Source organism: Nematolebias whitei, chromosome 2 (assembly GCF_014905685.2).
Source record: "Nematolebias whitei isolate Nwh7 chromosome 2, NemWhi1, whole genome shotgun sequence".
Taxonomy (NCBI): Eukaryota; Metazoa; Chordata; class Actinopteri; order Cyprinodontiformes; family Rivulidae; genus Nematolebias; species Nematolebias whitei.
The window spans coordinates 27,254,244-27,273,719 of record NC_056499.1 but is presented as its reverse complement, the minus strand read 5'-3'; the positions used below and the strand labels follow the sequence as shown (position 1 = coordinate 27,273,719).

Here is a 19,476-nt window from a genome sequence, read left to right as displayed (position 1 = left end):
ATCACCTTCGTGCAGGAAATGCACATTTCTGGACAGGTATGATACGTATTTTTTGTTCAGCTAGTACCCATAACTAAAATCAATATATGTCTGCCTTTCCGCGTTCATTAAAAACTGTATGACATATATTTTGTACATATATTTAAACATAAAACCAACCTGTAGTCAAGCTCGCCGCACATGAATGAAATGTTTACAGTGCTGCTGACAGAAGTAGCTACTTGGTGCGCTCCATTTATTCACCGGCACGTAGAACGGCGCATTAAGTGGACGGAGTTTATGAAAAAAATCGGTGTTATTTAAAGTGCAGCAAGCTCAGCATTTAGAGATCTGGATAATTTTTGTATTACATATATTTCTACCTTCATTTTACTTGGTTGGATATTTACGAAACAATAAATGCATGTATCTATGACGTTAACATCGCTCTCCTCCTGCCATCACTGCTAGTCGGATTAGACACCGGAGACATTGTAAGAAGCAGACTCACGCGGCAGTTCGGTGACCAGCTGACCTAAACAAAGTGACTCTAAATTCGTTACCGACACCTAGCGGTAATATTTTGGTACTGCAGGTTGTCAATTTGTCAAACAATAATATGTAATTAAACGGCCATTAGTAAAATACAAAAATGGGTCCCAAATTGCTAATTAGTCATAAAACGTTTAAAACATGACAGTTTAATAGCAGCATTATATTTGTTTAATTGAGAACAATTCTGTAAAAAAAAAAAAAAGTAGTTTATTTACTTGCATACCAAAATAAATTTGATAAAAATTGTTTATTTTTAGTCAAAGCTTTATTTTTTTCCCCCACACAAAACTCCCCACCGGAAGTAGGCCGTCACTCGGTCATTTAAAGATGGCGGAGTGCCTGGCTGAACGTCTGGCCGCTCAGGAGGAGCAGATTCGGCTCCTAAGCAGGGAAATTTCCGGCCTTCGGGACGGACTGAGCGGGAATCTTACCGCCGCGAGCGAGGCAGCCATAAGCCCGGAGCTCGAAAGCCTGCGGGCGGAGAACGAGAAGCTCAGGTACCGGCTGCTGCACCTCCGACGGGGTCTGCAGGCGGAGCTGGTGCAGGAGAAGGAGGCGCAGGGACGTACAGAGCTCCCCGTTAGAGCGGGCAAACCTCCGGAGAAGAACACCACCAAACAGCGGCAGATAAACAACCGAGCGGAGAACAGGGTAAATATAAAAACCAGGGCTTTAAATGGTAAAGGCTCCTTCAAGTGACACCCACATTTCCAAAAATAACTGTCCCACTCAGTTCACCCTTTGAATGCTTGTCCTGTTACTAATGTGGCTTTGGAGAGAAAGATGAGACTTATTTTTCTTTGTGAAACGACAGGCGTCAACCCCAGACACAAAAGAAGCCGACAGGAACAAGAAGGAGAGAAAAGAGAAGGGGCAAACATCACATGGAGGCTTGAAGGAGGTGAACACTGCACCGTGATATTAATTTGTTGCAGACTACAAATATCAGTACGGTGTTTTGACAGTGATGGCGGTTTGTTTGTTTGTTTATTACGCTGAAGCTGAATCCCTGGCCTGGATATATTGCTGAGCGCCTCAGTCTGTATGAAAAGCTGAAGGAGGAGAGCGATGCCCTGCTGGCAAAGAGAGCTTCAAACAGCAAACCCATCACCGTGGCGCTGCCAGATGGACGGAAAGTACCGGGCAAGTCTTGGGTTACCACACCGTATCAGGTGGCTTCTAGCATAAGGTGAGCAAGTTTTACCTCAAATGATGGAAATGCACTTCCATCAGAGAAGGGTTTATTTTGACAGAGCTGTGATGCTCTTGTTGTTCCAGCCAGAGTCTGGCTGACACTGCGGTGATTTCTCAAGTGGACGGGGAGCTCTGGGATCTGGACAGACCTCTTGAGCAGGACTGCTCTCTTCAGATCCTGCACTTTGACCACGAAGATGCTCAAGCCGTGAGTACATTGATCGCCCGTCAGAGCATTTTAACAATAAAAGAAATCTGTGCAGAGTTAACCAAAACTCATTTTACAAAAGGTTTGCTTGATTCAGCAGTATTTTTACCTTTTGATGTGAGATATATCAAAGAGTTTCCAAACGCCATAAAAACTAATGATGAGAAAGGAGAAACGGGATTCCTCTTGTCAGATTGGGTATAGTTTCAGGGCCATTTATAGTTTTATTCAGGAGTGAACAACTAACACAAAGATGTGAAATAGTTTGGACGGCTCCAGGATGATTTTTCAACTCTTCAGAGACACTTTCTCAATAATCAGTCCACCAGCAGAGATCCTGAACAACAAGCAGGGCTGCAAAGAAAATTCTTTTAATAACGATACTGTCCAAACTTTACTTGTTTTTTATTTATTTATACATTTTTATTGACATTTATAAACATATATAACATGTATGTACATCCACTTCAATTATTAGTAAAATATCCATTTAAATGCCCTTTAAAAAAAAGGGGGGAACACAACATAAATAATAACACAAAAGGAGTGAAAGTGGTTTTTGTTATCATTCAGAAATTGTTAAGTCCAGATCTGTTCTGTGTGAGTTTATATAAACTGTCCCTTTCTTCCAGCGTCAAGTAAACCGGTCTTTCTCGTCGTTTACTTCTGCAGTTATTCTCTCCATCCTGTATATGTCCGTTGTGATGTTCAACGTTGGGCTCTCCGGTGAAAGTCAATTTTTTTAGAGCTTTTTTGCACGCCACTAATAAAATATTATTTGTCTATCTTTGACCATCCTTCAGGCATGAGTCCAAAAAACAAAACTTTATTTTCTAGAGCCAGTTGACTTCCAATAATATCTTGTGTCTCCTTCCAGTAACTTTTAATTACTTGACAGTCCCAAAAATATGGAAATGATTTGCACTTTTATTTCCACAGTTTCTCCAGCAAGCAGGAGAGTTACTTTTTTATAGTGTGGTTTTTGGTAAGGTGTAGTAAAGTATCTTATCTAACTTTTCCACCCAAACTCCGTCCATCTCAGTGAGCTGCTACATTTCCACTGATACTCCCAGATTGTTCTCCACTCTTCCTCTGTTAGATCTATTTCTCCTTCCGTTTCCTGATTTGTTTTGATATATAAAGTTGAATGTGCTTGTCCAAACTTTTCAAACAAAATGCCTGGAATTTGTCTAAATTTACGCTCATAAGAGCAAAACCTGGACTTTGATCTCCCAAGTTTCTTTTGCCTCCCCTTCAAAAAAAAAGCTGTAAATAAGTTTGATTTTAACTTTATTGTAGCTCCTGCTGCAAATTATGGGGACAAATAAAACATTACCGCCCCAAACTGAACTCTGTCCTGAAGAAAATGACAAATCCTGACAGGATGGACTGCTCTTCATAAAAAATGTCAACCTGTAATAATTTAGCTCCTCTTGTTTTGCTCGTCCTTGCTGTTGTTTTTGAATCTGGGACAGTTTCATGTTTTATTTGCGCAGAAACATTAGAGAGTGTGATCTCAGACCGTGAGGCGTCACCGCATGTCTTCGCCTCTCTCTCAGGTGTACTGGCACTCCAGTGCTCACATCCTGGGGGAAGCGATGGAGCGCTTTTATGGAGGCTGTTTGTGTTACGGCCCCCCCATAGAGGACGGCTTCTACTACGACATGTTCCTGGATGAACAGAAGTGAGTAAATGCAAGGATCTTCATGTGAATCATGACGAGCAGAACGGTCCACACACTTGAACGTGCTGGCTGTTTCCAGGTCCGTGTCCAGCATGGAGTTTGGAGACCTGGAGACTCTGTGCAAGGCTGTGGTGAAGGAGAAGCAGCCCTTCGAGAGGCTGGAGATCACCAAGCAGACCCTGCTGGAGATGTTTAAGGTGAGCTTAACGAAGGATGGACGTCTGCTCTCAGCCTGACCCGCGACGCACGGCTGCGTTTTAAAATGTGTCCACGTGAAAATATTTTGTTTACATTCACGTTTTCTTCTAGTACAACAAGTTTAAGTGCCGCATTCTGAATGAAAAAGTTACGACTCCTACTACCACTGTCTACAGGTAAGATGCTTACGTTTTGGAGATTATGTTGAGTGATGATCGAGTAGGATAGACTTTACTGTCTGTGTGTCTGTTGTCTCAAACTACGGGACAAGTTTTGATGAAATGCAGAAAGTAATCACTGGATGTACACCTACAACAGATGAACTTTTAGTCAATTTGATTCAAGATGGCTGCCAAAGCCATCGGATTAAAAATATATATGTAACTCAGTGAATGTTACAGATATTGACCTAAAATGTAGTATTTTAGTAGCGGAGACTGATCCCAGGCACTAACAGATTGTGCTTTTTTTTTTTAAATTGTCATTTCCCATTTGCAGTTGACCCTGTCAGTCCGTTAACAAAATATCTCATGAAACTGTTGACAGATTTTAATGAAACGTTGAAGGAATAATAATTGATATTGATAATCATTGCCTTTTGATATTGTTGACCATGATCTTTTACTTATAAAGCTATAAGCTTATGGCTTTCAAAAATCAACCATCAACTTCATGAGTCATTCCGTAACAGGAAACAGTGTGTATCTATTCATACTTTGTAACACTTACATGTGGAATTCCACAAGGCAGCCTCCTCGGTCCTCTGCTGTATAGTATTTTTGTAAATGACATGCCATGTGCATTGAGTAAGGCATTCATAGCTGTATATGCAGATGATACAACTATATGTATCTTCTGATAGTTTGGATCGGGTAAATAAGGTGCTACAACAAGAACTATAGTCTCTTTCTGTGCGAGTGATGAACAGGTTAAAACTGAACATGTTGGAAAAGCAAAGTGTATGGTGTTGAGCTTAAACATTCTGTCAAACTAACTCAAATGTTCCATATTTCTTTAAATGGACAACCAATAAAACAAGTTAAAGAAGCCAAACTGCTGGGAGTTATAATAGATCAAATACTATCATGATTCAACATATACATGAGATTGGGACTAAAATTAGTTGGAACATCTCAATAATAATAATAATAATAATGTCATCACAATGTCAGCACTGTATGTTTCCATACAATGTTTAGTGCAGTGAGTCATTTTATGTCTCCCGAAATGAAAAAAATTAGTCAGACAGTTTTTTCCCCTTTTTTGTGACGATGTTTAGGAATGATTGGAGTCAACATTGTTCTTTTTATATTTGTGAGGTTTTGAGTTGCAGTGATTGTAACATTTGTTGATTGTAATAGTCTCTACTATGGGAGATTCTTAAATGGAAAAACAAAACAACATCTTTATCTCATGAGATCACACAAAACATTACTTATGACGTTTGACCAAAATGGCTACAACTCTTGTTTCTCAACATGAGGTGATCTCAATTTAAAACCTTGTCATGAAAGGCAGCAAGTAATAAGCATCCCTGTAAAATAATGACATCACATTTTCCTTTGACTTTTTGTAACACTAATTCCTGAAACTCTGAATCCTTCAATAGATGTGGGCCTTTGATCGATCTGTGCAGAGGTCCTCATGTCAGACACACGGGTAAAATCAAGGCCATGAAGATTTATAAGGTACTCCTGGTCTAAATCTTTGCTTTAATGTTCCAAACCACAAAACCCAAACGTATCAATGCTGTGCAAAGATATAAGTTCATAAGATTTTTTTTTTTAAATCCCAAGACACTTGGGGTTGAAACTTTCTTTCTGCCTCCGTCATCAGAACTCCTCCACGTACTGGGAGGGCCGCTCCGACATGGAGACACTGCAGAGGATCTATGGGATTTCCTTCCCAGACTCAAAGATGCTGAAGGAGTGGGAACGTTTTCAGGAGGAGGCTAAGAGCAGAGACCATCGCAAGATCGGCAAAGTGAGTCCGTGTAGGCATGCACATTTCAGCCCTGTCTGCAGGTAGAGGACTGAAAATGAGGCTGAGTTTCATTGTGAAATTATTTATTTTTTGAATTGTGCACCTTAACCATTGACTTTTTTAAAAAAGATTTTGCAAAAGATGACAACACAGAAGTCCCTCGTTTATTGTGGGGGTTACGTACCGGACTCCTCCACAATAAGAGAAAATTTGCGAAGTAGCAACATTATATTTATATATAAGGCTTTAGAAACCCTTCCTACACTCTTACAATGTTCTAAACTATTAAACCTACATAATTTTATCAACATGCATAAATGTAGCTACTAAATTTTACTCAACTGCTCGACAAAACGACAGCGGCTCATTCCGGTCCGACTTGGTTCCGTTTCGGCGGACCTACCCTGCTGGTCGGCTCTCGGGCTCGGGGTAGTGGCAGTGGGCTCCAGAGGGAGTGCCAGACCTATGGGCGGCACGTTCCCGCTCAGGGGTCCTCATGCTAGAAGCTCTTGGGTTCACAGATGAGTCTGGGTTCTGCACCATTTCTAGTCCAGTTCTGTGCAGCCCTTGAGCGCCGAAGCGCATTTTGGTAGGAACCGGACCTTTGTGGCCGGCGTGGGACCAGACGGTGGTCCGATTGAGTCCTAGTCTGGATAGAAAAACGTCCCAGTGGGCTCCAGGAAGAGTGCCGGACCTACGACGGAGCGTCCCCACTCTGAGGTCATTGTGGGCTGGCTAGCAGCTCTCAGATTCACCGATGGGTCTGGAGGTCCTGTTTTGCTCCAGTTCTAGTCCGGTTCATGGTGGGTTCCTTGTGGCTCTCTGCATCTGCTGGGCGCCGAAGTCACTGAATGAATAAGCACCAAACTTTTTCCGATCAGATCAAAACGTTCCCTCTAGTATTTCAGCAGAAGGCTATGGGGCTTCTGGGTGGAGCCCTGTTGGCTTCTGGGAAATGTAGTTGTTATGAGTGGAGATGCAGTGTAGGGTTATTGATAGAAAACTACACAATGGCTGCGCCTGTCCGAAGTATTTTATTTTTTCGTAAACTTTTTACTGTACAGTATCCAGTACTGTCCCAATCACGTGAGTAATATTAAAGTTGACAATCATGTGCTGTGTCCAAATTTTTTTCTAGTGTACAGTCTTGCTTTGAAAAACCGCAAAAGAGCGAGTCCACGAAGGTCGAATCACCAATTACCGAGGGACCATGTGCCATGGTTTAAAAAAATATTTAAATGCTCAGACCAAAGCTAAGAATACACACGCACCACATCTAAATACATTTTCTCCTCTCAATAATAGGTTTATAAACCACGTAGGCCTGACTTTAGTTTGAAACCAGTGATGAAGGTGCAGGTTTTCACACCACAGTCACCATGATGTTGCCTCTTGCTGCTACAAACCAGCTGAGGGCACTGTGTTCCCTCTTACGGACACACTTGGGACATCTCTGAATCACCAGAGCGCTCCAGCTGGTTCCCCAGCAGGCAGCACCTCAGTCACCACCTATTAAGTCCCGTATGAAATGCCAGTGTGGAGATGATGCTGTCGACTCCCAGATGTAGGTGGAAGGTGGTGGTGAGAGCAGCACGTTGTGTTAAAGATGCTGCTCGTTGGCACGTTCCTGAGTCGAACCTTTTCATTTGATAACTAACTAGCTTTTAATTGGTCTCGGATCGAGTAAATATGCTGAAGTGGGAGAAAGCGCGACCTCAAAGCCTGATTAGTCAAATTGAGCTACATTTCCATCATTATTACGACACATTCTGTTGAGTTTGATCCGGCTCACCTTAATGAGAAAACGGCTCCGTCTTGTGAGAACTCTGTGTATGCGAGCGAGAGAGTGAGAGACGACTGGATAATGCCCTGCTGTGTGCAGAAGAGTTCCTGGTTGTACCTGTAGATTAGATGAGAAGTCATTAAAAAGACGTCTTTGTCTTCCCTCCACAGGATCAGGAGCTGTTCTTCTTCCACGATCTCAGCCCCGGCAGCTGCTTTTTCATGCCGCGTGGAGCCTACATCTACAACACGCTCACAGAGTTCATCAGGGTACGAGCTGAACCTTCATCATGGCACTGCCTGTGTCCATCTTTATTATTGTCTATTTGTCTGTCTGTCTGTTAGCGAAGCATCTTTTGAACCACTGGACAGATTCTGATGAAACTCGTTGAAAGTAATCTATGAATGCACGCCAACAACTGATTAACTTTCAGAGTCAGTCTAATTCAAGATGGCCACCACAGCTAATCAACCTCAGCAAACACAAATGTGGCTATAACTCAGTCGTTGATGCAAATAATGAGCTAAAATTTGGTGTAGTAGTAGCAGAGGGTCATCCCCATCACATAGTCTGAGTGCAAACAGATAGCGGGAGAGGGACCTTTGTTTTAAACTTTGATATGTAAGACTGTGGGGAATGTGCATTCCTTCAAAGAATTCCAGTTTTTATTCTAGATTTTACTCAATTTCTCCTGTGGGCAGCAGTTATAATTCTGAAAATGAAACACTACAGGGATGCACAAACAATCTGAGTCCATGAGGCTCAGGCTACTTCCTGTGTGCTGCTGGTGATTGCCACTTCATTGTAATGCAGACCTCTCACTGGGAGGCAACAGAACATCTATGTTCAGATTTTTTTCATTCATTCAACCTTTATTTAGACAGATAAGACCTGTTTAGACAGACAAAAAAGTAGTGAAAGTGAACACGTAGGATTTGGAGGCAAAAAAATCCTGTCTTCTTGGCTGAGAAGAAAGACCCTGATAATGGGAAAAAACACATGCAAACACATGGTGACGTAGACATTCCACGGGGAGGACGACAAGGGCGGTGAGAGTGTCCAAGGACACTCCCAGAGACACCGAGTTCTGATAAGGATGGAATAATCAGCCAGTTCCCTCCGGTGAGATCCATAAACACTCTCGATGGGTGTTGGGAATGGCCAAGGACAACGCCAATGAGAATCCAAGAGTCCAGAAGTTTAAGTTCACACCCGAGAGATGGAAAGTCTTGGTCCAGTCCTGATCATAGCAGATTGTCTCAGTACGGACCAAAATTTTACTAAATAAATTACCTGCAACAAACTGAAAATTATGAACAACAATGGACTCAGATATGCAGGACTGTAGATCTAACGGTGGAAACTGAAGTGAAAAATGTTTGTGCAAGTGGTGCTAGAACTTAAATCTTCAGTTACTTGAGCTGCTTGGATGAGTTTCAGTGGCTTTACAGGGATCTTTTTTTTTTTTTTTTTTTTTTTTACAAAATTGACATCTTGAAAGCTTTCACAACACACCCACAGTTCAGACCATTCTGGGAGGAGAAATGGTGCAAGATCATTATCACGTTACGCAAGTCTGCTATCACTTTGAAAAAAAAACCCCAAAAAACCAACAACCAGTAAACTCTGCTTTTCACTCCAGCATATCACCTTACGTTGAGTGCTGAGACCTCCAGCTGCTGACTGCATGGTGTTTGAAGTGAACGCTCAAATGAGGCTCTGAAACTCTTGTTTTGTTTCCTGCTAAATAATATTTAGTTATAGCTGACTGAGCATGCATTCTTTCTCTCTCCTGTTTGTCACAGTTTCACATATTTGCAGAGATCCTTCCAGCCTTCTCCTGTTGGCTGCAACACAGCTCAACAGGCTGTTGCATGTTTTTTTGCTTAAGCGTGTCAAATGACTAAAAAAAAAGCTTGCAAGATGGTTTTTTTTTTTTATTGCAGTGGCTTCAGGTTTTGTGCTCCAGCGTCACGGTTCTGCTCAGTCAAGTACTTATTGCACAGAACGTTTAGCTTCTCTGCTTTGGTTGTTTTTCTTTAGGATGAGTACTGGAGAAGAGGCTTTCAGGAAGTAGCCTCCCCCAACATCTATAACAGCAAGCTGTGGGAGACATCTGGTCACTGGCAGCACTACAGTGAAAACATGTTCTCCTTCCCCGTGGAAGAAGACGTCTTTGCTCTGAAGCCCATGAACTGCCCCGGCCACTGGTAAAAACATTTTTTGTAAAGAAATATTGTCTCCCAAATCAAAGCTGTCACCATGGGATGCACTTTAATGCTCTGTCGTCTTGCAGCCTGATGTTCAGCCACAGGCCTCGCTCGTGGCGGGAGCTCCCTCTGAGGCTGGCTGACTTCGGGGTCCTCCACAGGAACGAGCTGTCGGGCACCTTAACGGGGCTGACCAGAGTGCGCCGCTTCCAGCAGGATGACGCTCATGTTTTCTGCACGATGGATCAGGTCTCACCTGCACTTTTATTGTTTCTGTTTTTAGTTTTTGTAAATTAAAGCCTATTTTAACAATCCAACAAAGTTAAGTCAGGTCCTCTGCACGATTTCTTTAAGTTGAAATGTTTCATCCTTCATCGAAAGAGCTTCATCAGCCTGAGGAGCCACAACAAACTCAGTCCCATAAGTGGCTTACTCACATATAGTGGGCCAGCCAGTCTTATGGTGATAAGATGGTTTCTGGAGTCCACCCTCTCCCCCGTTGACTTCGCTGAGGCAGCCATAGCCAAAATGGTTCAGAACATCAAAGTTCATGCTCAATAATCCAGGTAGAAAATCCAACAAAGTTAAGTCAGGTCCTCTTGATGGTTTTTGTGTTGAAATGTTTCATCCTTCATCTTCACCTTTGACGTTTTGAACCACTTTGGCTATGGCTGCCTCAGAGGAGTCGACAGGGGAGAGGGTGGACTCCAGAAACCGTCTTATCACCATAAAACTGGTTGGTCCACTATGTGAGTGGGCCACTTATGGGACATAGTTTGTTGTGGCTCCTCGGACTGATGAAGTCCTTTGGATGAAGGACGAAACGTTTCAAAACAAAGAAACCGTCCAGAGGATCTGACTTAACTTTGTTGGATTTTTTTTTTTAACCTGGATTACCGAGCATGAACTTTGACCTATTTTAATGAGTTATCTTGAATTAAGTACTATTACCATTTTTTCATCTAGATTGAGACGGAGATGAAGGGTTGCCTGGACTTCCTCCGCTGCGTTTACGACGTGTTCGGATTCTCCTTCCAGCTTCATCTCTCGACTCGTCCGGAGAAGTTTCTGGGTGACGTCGCTGTGTGGAACCAGGCTGAGAAGGTACGTCGACCTGTGAATCCTGCTTACAGCTTGTAAAAGTGAACTCCGTCTTGATGCTAAGGTCTGACCTGTGTGTGGGAGACTGCAGTCCTCTGTTTGGATAAATAATTACTCCTGTTGAGAAGAAGCTGGCTCTCTGCCATGCATGTGCTCATCCACTTGTATCACATTCACATCTGAGTCACGTCCAGTTCCCTGTATTTTTGTAGGTGGTATTTTCAGCCAGTCATTACTCAACATGCTTTATTTAGGTTCTTGGCTGTATGTTACATCAGATGCCATTTAAAATGAAAATAATAGGACATTAGGCAACAAAAAATGAGCTGTGTGTTTAAGCATGACTCTTGTTGTTTTGAGTTAAAATAAAATTCAATGTTTGACAGCAACTTGAAAACAGCCTGAATGAGTTTGGGGAGCCATGGAAACTCAACCCTGGAGACGGGGCGTTTTATGGTCCCAAGGTTGGAATATATTTTTAATACTTTCTGCGAAACATAAAGTCAGCTTGAGGTCTTGAAAGATCTGGATTAATGTTTTTTCCTGCGCTGTTGCAGATTGACATTAAGATCAAAGATGCAATTGGACGTTACCACCAGTGTGCAACCATTCAGCTCGACTTCCAGCTGCCTATTCGCTTCAACCTGACCTTTGTGGGGTGAGTCACCTAATCAAACGCTTCCACACTGCTGAGTTTGTGCACTTTGTTGTGCCGAGGATTGGATGAGATGGTTTTTTTACAGGTAATGAGATGTATGCAAATTTGAGCTCGCTGAGCACCAGGAACGTCAATAAACAGTCCCAGGAAGGAAAAATGATTCACTTTCAGTACAGCACTAAGCTTCATGTTTTAGTTTGTGAGTGGTATGCTGGAAAGAGAAGCACTATAGATGAGTACCGAGGAGAAAAGGGGTGTATTTGAAGTCGGGGAAGGACAGGAAGCCTTTATCTTGTTTGTGAAACTGTAGCACAGCACTGCTAAATGAGCGGTCCTTCATTTCTTTATACTCTGGTTCCAAGAACTTGGGCTTTCTTAGAATTCATCAAATGGTCTTGATCTATAGTTTTCCAGTCGTTTGAAGATTTTTAAACATTTCTATTGCCCTCTGCTTAAAGGTGGGTGATATGGTTTGTTTTTGTGCGCGTGTTCATTTGTACGGAGCCCCGGAGGGGACATGGGGGATTTTTTTTTTTACTTTTGTGTTCCCTCGCAATACTTCACAGACATCATGTTCCTCCCTCAAAGAAACTGGTCCAGATGACATGATTTAATGGAGTTTAGTTTTGAAATCAGCCTTAAATTTAAGGATATCCAGTCTGTGCTGCACTGGTAAAATTAGTTTTACGCTGGATATTTCACGTTCGTGCTCCGTGGATTCAGAGCTTCCTCGTTCAAGTAGACGCAGAGAGACTAATTTCCTTCAGCTGCTCTGAAGTCTGTCCCTCCTCCGAGGAGCAATGGTTCTCTTAGGGACCGTCAACAAATTACCAGGCTAATGAGCTTGGTCTGAACAGTGTTATACATGTTGACATATATTTCCAGAGTATTTGTCAAAGCAGCACCATGTATCATAAGTTTTCTCAGTATATTTCTGCATGGTAATAAATCTTGGATTTTCCTCACCATTTAAAATCCAAAAGAACAAAGGTGGCACTTGCATTTCAAAAGTACTGTAACTTTCTTTTAAAGCATAAAAAGTTCATTCAAGGATTCAAAGATTCAAGATTCTTTATCTGTCATTCGCACCACATGTGGTGCATGTGGTGGAACGAAATTGTGTACACAGGGTCGCAGTTACATCCAACAAAAGTATTAAAATGCGTGTAAAAGAAAAACGGTAATAAGATCTAAGATATGAACTAATAAAAACGTTAACTAAAAACACACTAAGCACACACTTCTGGAAGGTTTCATCAGTCTGAGGAGTCCCAAGTGAACCGTTTTCCCCACTAAGCAGTACACTCCTTTAGTGGACCAACCAGTTTGCTGGTTTTGCTGGTGAAGCCCTCCGAATGGAGGGCAAAACGTCTTTCCACAAAAGGAAACTGTCCAGATGACCTGACTGACCATTACTGTATTTTATACCTGAATGATTGAGCATGAACTTTGATGCTTTAAAAGAAAGTTACAGTACTTTTGAAATGCAAGTGCCACCTTGTTCTTTTGGATTTTAAATGGTGAGAAAATTCATGATTTATTACCATGCAGAAATATACTGAGAAAACTTATGATACATGGTGCTGCTTTGACAAATACTCTGAAAATACAGTCATTTGTTGACGGTCCCTAAGAGAACCATTGCTCCTCGGAGGAGGGACAGACTTGAGAGCAGCTGACTGAAATCAGAATCTCTGCGTCTACTTGAACGAGGAAGCTCTGAATCCACGGAGCATGAACATGAAATATCCAACGTAAAACTAATTTTAGCACTGCAGCACACACTGGATATCCTTATATTTAAGGCTGATTTCAAAGTTCAATTCAATTCAGTTTATTTAGTGCCAAGTCACAAACTCCTGCATGAACCTCAAATATGGGTGTCTGTTCCATTGTTGCTTTTGTCTGTGAGGTAGCACTATCAGTACAGTATTGCGAGTGAACACAAAATTTTTGCGAGTGAACGCAAAATTTCTGCGTGAGAATGCAAAAGAAAAAAATCCCCCCCGTCCCCTCCGGGGCTCCGTACATTTGTCTATTGTCTTAATAAAATGTCTTCCAAAAAAAACCTCTCTGAAAGTAATTGAGTGCAGTCGTTGATGAATTTTCTTCTAAAATGGACAACCCTTTCAAGTCAGCTCAACTCAAGATGGCCACCACAGCAAGTTGACCTCAGAAAACAAACAAACGAACAAAAAGCTGTTGCTCCTCTATACATAATGACATTTTCAGGATTTAACCATGTAGCAGCCCCCCAGGTCTTGAACAAGGTTCAGCGCAGCCTCGACGGGTGTTTTTCCAGGTTCTTTATTTTCTCTTCCGTCAGGATCACCATGCTCACCATGAAAACTCAAATATATACAAACATTTAGAAACAAACATGTGCTCATAATGCAAACAAAACGTACCTTGCTGCTTTCACCGGGGGAATGCAAAGCATAGATTGTCTTTGTTTCCCTTACACCAAACATTTGAGTCCTGTTGACAGTTGTTCTTCATCCATTAATTAGTGCACTGATTGCTGTCAGCTTTTATAAGGCTGGCCCTTATTAGCTATGGCATCCCGTGAGGTACAAAAAAAACCCCACTAATTGAAAACTACAAATAACATGAAATCAAAACAATATATTTACAACCAACACAGTCAAACAGACAAACATATATAAACAATCTACACAGTTTGGAAATTAATTTTAACTAATTTACAGTCCGTTACAAACCAAACCCTCTCTAATTTAATGTTTTTCTTTTAATCATAAAATGAATGGTTGTGGGCGATTTGTATTCCCTTAAGGAATACTATTTTTTTTAATTCTTGAGAATGTTTGCATGTTGCCACCGAGGTGCAGTGGTTAGATCTGTCGCCTCACAGCAAGAAGGTTGCAGGTTCGCAGTATTTCTGTGTGCAGTGAGCATGTTCTCCCAGGACCCTGTGCATGTGTGGGTTTTCTCTAGGTGCTCCACTTTCCTCACAAATTAAGGTTAACTGGTGACTACATTGTTCCTAGGTTTGAGTGAGGGTGTGAAAGGTTGTTTGTCTTCATGTGATGGGCTGGTGATCTGTACAGGGTGTACCTGCCTCTCACCAAAGTACAGCTGAAAAATTGGCACCAGCTCCCCCACCATCTTGAGCAGACTGATATAACAGTAGTTTATGAATTATTCAGGTATTTAAAGGCTCCCAAACTCAATGAATGTGTCAATGCTTAACAGATAACTCTGCCAAGAACCAGTTTAAACTAGAGAAATGGTGTTTCTGCAAAAATGCAGAGTGCATGCTTATTGCTGAAGAAATTGCAGAAAAACTTTTAAAATTACTTAAAAACTTGCTGAAATGTAGCTGAAATTGAAGAACAAGCCTAAGTTAACAGAAGAAAGCAGAAATAACACATAGTTGCTGAATTAAGGTTAAATAAGCATAAATGAGCACAAAATTAGGAAATTAGCTAAAACTAAAATTACAGCTGAAATTACCTAAAAATGCTAAAATGCTTGCTGAAAAAGTAGAAGCTTAAATTAGTAGAAGAAAGCAGAAAAAACAAGTTTGCTGAAAGAAGCAGAAATGAGCAAGAAAAGTGGAAATTATCTGAAAAAAGCTGAAATTGGCAATAACTAAAAAAAAAAAAAAAAAAACTTGCTGAAAAAAGGCTATAAAAACATACAGAAAACTCTATTCCCATCTAGAAGTGGAGAGCACATGTTTGCTGAATTAGGTTCAAAAAAGTTTAAATGAGTGCAAAAAAATTGAAATTTGCTGAAAAAGCTAATATGATCATACAACAGCTAAATAGTAACTGAAAGAAGTGAAACTAGCAGATATAAGCTGAAAAGAGGATAATAAGCTGAAATTAGTAAAACAAAGTTGTTTTTTTTAGGCTGAAAGAAGCAGAAATGAGTGCAAAGAAGTGGACATTTTCTGAAAACGGCTGAAATTAGCAGGAAAAAAAGCTAAAAATATTGCTGAAAATAATTTACCAAGCTTAAATTAGCAGAAGAAAACATAACACATTTGCCTAATTAGACTGAAAGAAGCAGAAATGTGCACAAAAAATGGGGAAATTGTCTGGGGAAAAAATCTGAAATTAGCCAAAAAAAAAAAAAAAAATAGCTGAAAGGTAGCTTAAATTACAAGGAAGTGGACAGAGCGCATTTTTGCTGAATTAGGCTGAAAAAAGTTGAAACGAGTGCAAAAAATGTGGAATTAGGTGAAAAATATCAAATGAGCATAAAACAGCTATATAGTAGCTGAAATAGTAGAAAAAGCTTAAATTTGTGGAAATAAACTGAATTTAGTAAAAATAAGTTAGAAGATGCACAAAAATATTGTAGTTGACAGAAAGAATCTTAAAGAAGCACAAAACAGCTGAAAAAACAGCTGAAATTAACTAAAAAATGTTTAAATTTGCACAAATAGGCTGAAAGAATCTGAACCAGAACAAAATGTGAAAGAAGCAGTAAAAGGTTGTAAACAGATCTAAAGATCTGAAGGATGTAAAATGAGCTCATTTCATTTTATTTGAGAAAAAAAAAAACATCAGAAAAGGCTAAATATTTCAAAAAGCTAAAGTTGCACCAATATCAAAAGTCAAAGCAGGATTGTCCTGAAAGAGCTGAATGTTTTGATCTATGATTTGTTGAAATAGCTTGAAAAACTGGGGGACAAGAGTCTCATTAAAAAATTGCAGAAGAAAAATGGATCACAATAGTGTGAATGCTTCATAAACATTCACACGGTAAATAGGATCTTAAGACTTTTAAAGTGATTTGTTCAGAAAGCATCAAGAACCACTAAGACATTTAAATCCACAACAAAGTCTGCCTCTTTTAAAGTCAAACAAAAAAAATGTTTGTTTTTTTATCTTTACCTAAACCTTTACCTTCAAAAGCTGATTGTACTGCATACATCGACATTTAACATAAATTTGTTTCCTACTTTGAATTGTTTCTCTTTCTGTTTGCTTGTTTTCTGTGAAACAGAAAGGACGGTGATGACAAAGCCCGACCCGTCATCATCCATCGTGCCATCTTGGGCTCAGTGGAAAGGATGATTGCAATTCTCACAGAAAACTATGCAGGGAAATGGTGAGAAGCTGCTCGTGAATAGATTTTTTTTTTAAATTACTTTATTTTACCAGGAAGAAATCCATTGAGATCATCAATCTCTTTTACAAGGATGTCCTGGAGTTTTACCTAAAGCTCAGATGTTAACAGCCCATAATCCTTTTTACACAACAAATGTTTTTTGCTCTTTTCATAAGTGTCTTTGTGTCGCAATCCATTTAAACGGCATGTCCTTGTGTCAGCATGACAGAACAATTCACTGTATTGTCAGTACAACAGTTTTACTTTGAGCATCCTCTCTACACTGTGATTTCACCTAGAAGTTACTTTATGTGGTAGAAAAACAATGACTGCAGTGTTTTTGTATTTACATGAGTGATGACTGAGCATCATTATAACCCATCTGTCCCTCCAACAGGCCTCTCTGGCTCTCTCCTCGTCAGGTGATGCTGGTGCCTGTCAACCCCTCCTGTGAGGATTACGCCAAGAAGGCATGTGCTCAATTTCCCAATAACAGGAACATGTTGGCACATGTGTGAATGCAGACATTATTTGAGGCACTCAAATAAAATGTAGAATGAACATACAGTGTTTTATATTGATTTAATTTGTTTTAACCTGTCAGGTGTGTAAGCAGTTCACAGAGGCTGGATTCATGGCAGACGCTGACCTGGACTCTGGCTGTCTTCTAAATAAGAAGATCCGAAATGCTCAGTTGGCTCAGTATAACTTCATTCTTGGTGAGGACCTACAGAGCTGAGGACAAGTACAGTGAAAGTACTTGAAAAAGTTTTATTTATTCACAGTAGTCCCTTGCTACTTTGTGGTTCGTTTTTCACAAACTCGTCTATCGTGGTTTTTCAAAGTAAGATTGGACACGACACACAATTGGCTGATTGATGGATGAGCCGCACAATTGGCTTGGAATTTGTATTTAAAATAAATTATTTCTAAATTATTTAGAACCTGTTGCACATTTGTGCAGCCCACAGATGCAGGAGAAGCTTTGTCCTGCAGAGTGTTATGAACTCCGCTCTGCAGCGGAGAAGTGGGCGTGGCCGAGAGCGCTGGCAGGAGGCAAAGTGCAGCTCGAGGCAGAGAGCCGAAATCATAACATGCTGTGCTCTTTTAGAGCGTTTAGAAGCATTGTTCAGAATATTGCAAGAGTGTGGGAAGGGTTTAAAACACCTTTAAAAATGTATAATATAAATAAATACTAAAATGAATAGTACTACTATTCCTACTTCGCGTTTTTTCACTTATCGCAGGGCTTCAGTGTAAGGATCCCCCACGATAAACGAGGGACAACTGTACATAATCAAGCACTGCAAACAGCAGCAAATGTGATGAAACTAAATTAGGTGTGTGTTACATATAAAACAGTGGCAGTTTTCAGATGTACATTTGATCAAGCAGGAATGTAAATTTAAATTTCTTGTAGAATCGCTGTGGTCCGTCAGTAATTGAGACTGTTTTAGACTGAATGTAAATGTACGGGACCTGTTTTAAGATGTCTCCTTATATAAAAAAAAAATCTTAGTCTCTCTATGAATGGATTCATGCCAGATAACAGATCTGAGATAATCGAACATGTTCCGGATGAATATTATGCATCTAAGTTACATAAAGTAATCTGCATGGCTCTGTAGTGTTTCTTTATATATATATATATATATATATATATATATATATATACTTTTTGTGTTTGATAGCTCATATAGTTTTTTTCTTTCCAGACTGGCATTTTTCTTTTCAATAAGGATACAAAATACTGTCTAATTGGTAGTTTCCAACTGATCTGGATCAATATCTGCTTTATTTATGCACAACTTTCAGTTTAGCCTATTTTAAGTGCATTTAACTAATAGTTTGTATACTTTATTGTGATTAGCCAAAATTAAAAATAATGATGGAAGAAAAAAATAGATTGAACTTAAAATTTAAATTCATAGTCATTATTCTACAACCGTTTTAATTAAATCTCTAGACCTCATCACACTTAAGAAGCTTTGATGATCCTCTCCCAGTTGCAATCTCTAAATTATCCACCGTCAGGCTTAATTGACCCTTATCTGTAAGTTTTCATTAATGCAATATTCAAAATCTTATTTTTTTGTGTGTACTGATTGTTTGGCATCATAATGTAAATGCTGGACGTGCTAAAACAGCATTGTCAAAAAGTTTAATAGAATATAGGTTTGTATATTAAAGATTATCAAAGACATCATTTTAATACTTTGTGTCAAACTGTATGTTGTTACTGAAGTTTAAATTAAAAACTAATGAACTCTTGCAGATTTATTTCACCTAATGAAACACTAAATAAAAATCCCTAAAACCCCCAAATAATGTGTTTTTAAAGGATTATTTTAGGTGTAGAAAATATCTGAATTATAGTAAACAGGCTGACACGTGAGAGAACCTGGTACAGTGTGTTTAACTGCTCAGCTGTGATCAGAGGTGCCATGAGACGCTCACTGAGTCAAAATAAACATCCATAATGAGTCGACTACAAGGCAAATGGACGTCCAAGCTGGCTAACCACCCACAGTTGTTAAAGTCGGCGATACAAAGCGGGGACCGTGTTAGGGTAGCTGTGTGGTGTGAGCGTGTGTGGTGTTATCTCAAGCTGTTGTCGTTCTTGTCTTGGCAGTTGTCGGAGAGAAGGAGAAGATGACTAACAGCGTCAACGTGCGCACGAGGGACAACAAGGTCCACGGAGAGCTGTCGGTGTCCGAGGTGAAGGCTCGCCTGACCCTGCTCAAACAGTCCCGCTGTCGAAACGCAGAGGAGGAGTTCTGATGAAGACGGCAAACAAGGCAGAGCATTTGATTACCTCAACCTTCGCAGAACAAGGAGCAG

The 19,476-nt window shown here is 40.3% G+C and overlaps 1 protein-coding gene across 1 annotated transcript; it reads left to right on the top strand.

Moving 5' to 3' along the window:
• Nucleotides 1–851: 851 nt before the first annotated feature.
• Nucleotides 852–19,476, top strand: LOC119423666 (threonine--tRNA ligase 1, cytoplasmic). The gene is made up of 19 exons (XM_037691074.1): nucleotides 852–1,185; nucleotides 1,349–1,435; nucleotides 1,536–1,723; nucleotides 1,813–1,936; nucleotides 3,496–3,620; nucleotides 3,700–3,817; nucleotides 3,930–3,994; nucleotides 5,428–5,506; nucleotides 5,655–5,801; nucleotides 7,755–7,853; nucleotides 9,628–9,794; nucleotides 9,881–10,043; nucleotides 10,761–10,898; nucleotides 11,282–11,359; nucleotides 11,453–11,553; nucleotides 16,531–16,635; nucleotides 17,033–17,105; nucleotides 17,240–17,354; nucleotides 19,268–19,476. Exons 1-19 carry the CDS (start codon nucleotides 862–864, stop codon nucleotides 19,414–19,416), a joined length of 2,445 nt encoding a protein of 814 aa, XP_037547002.1. The 5' UTR covers nucleotides 852–861; the 3' UTR covers nucleotides 19,417–19,476.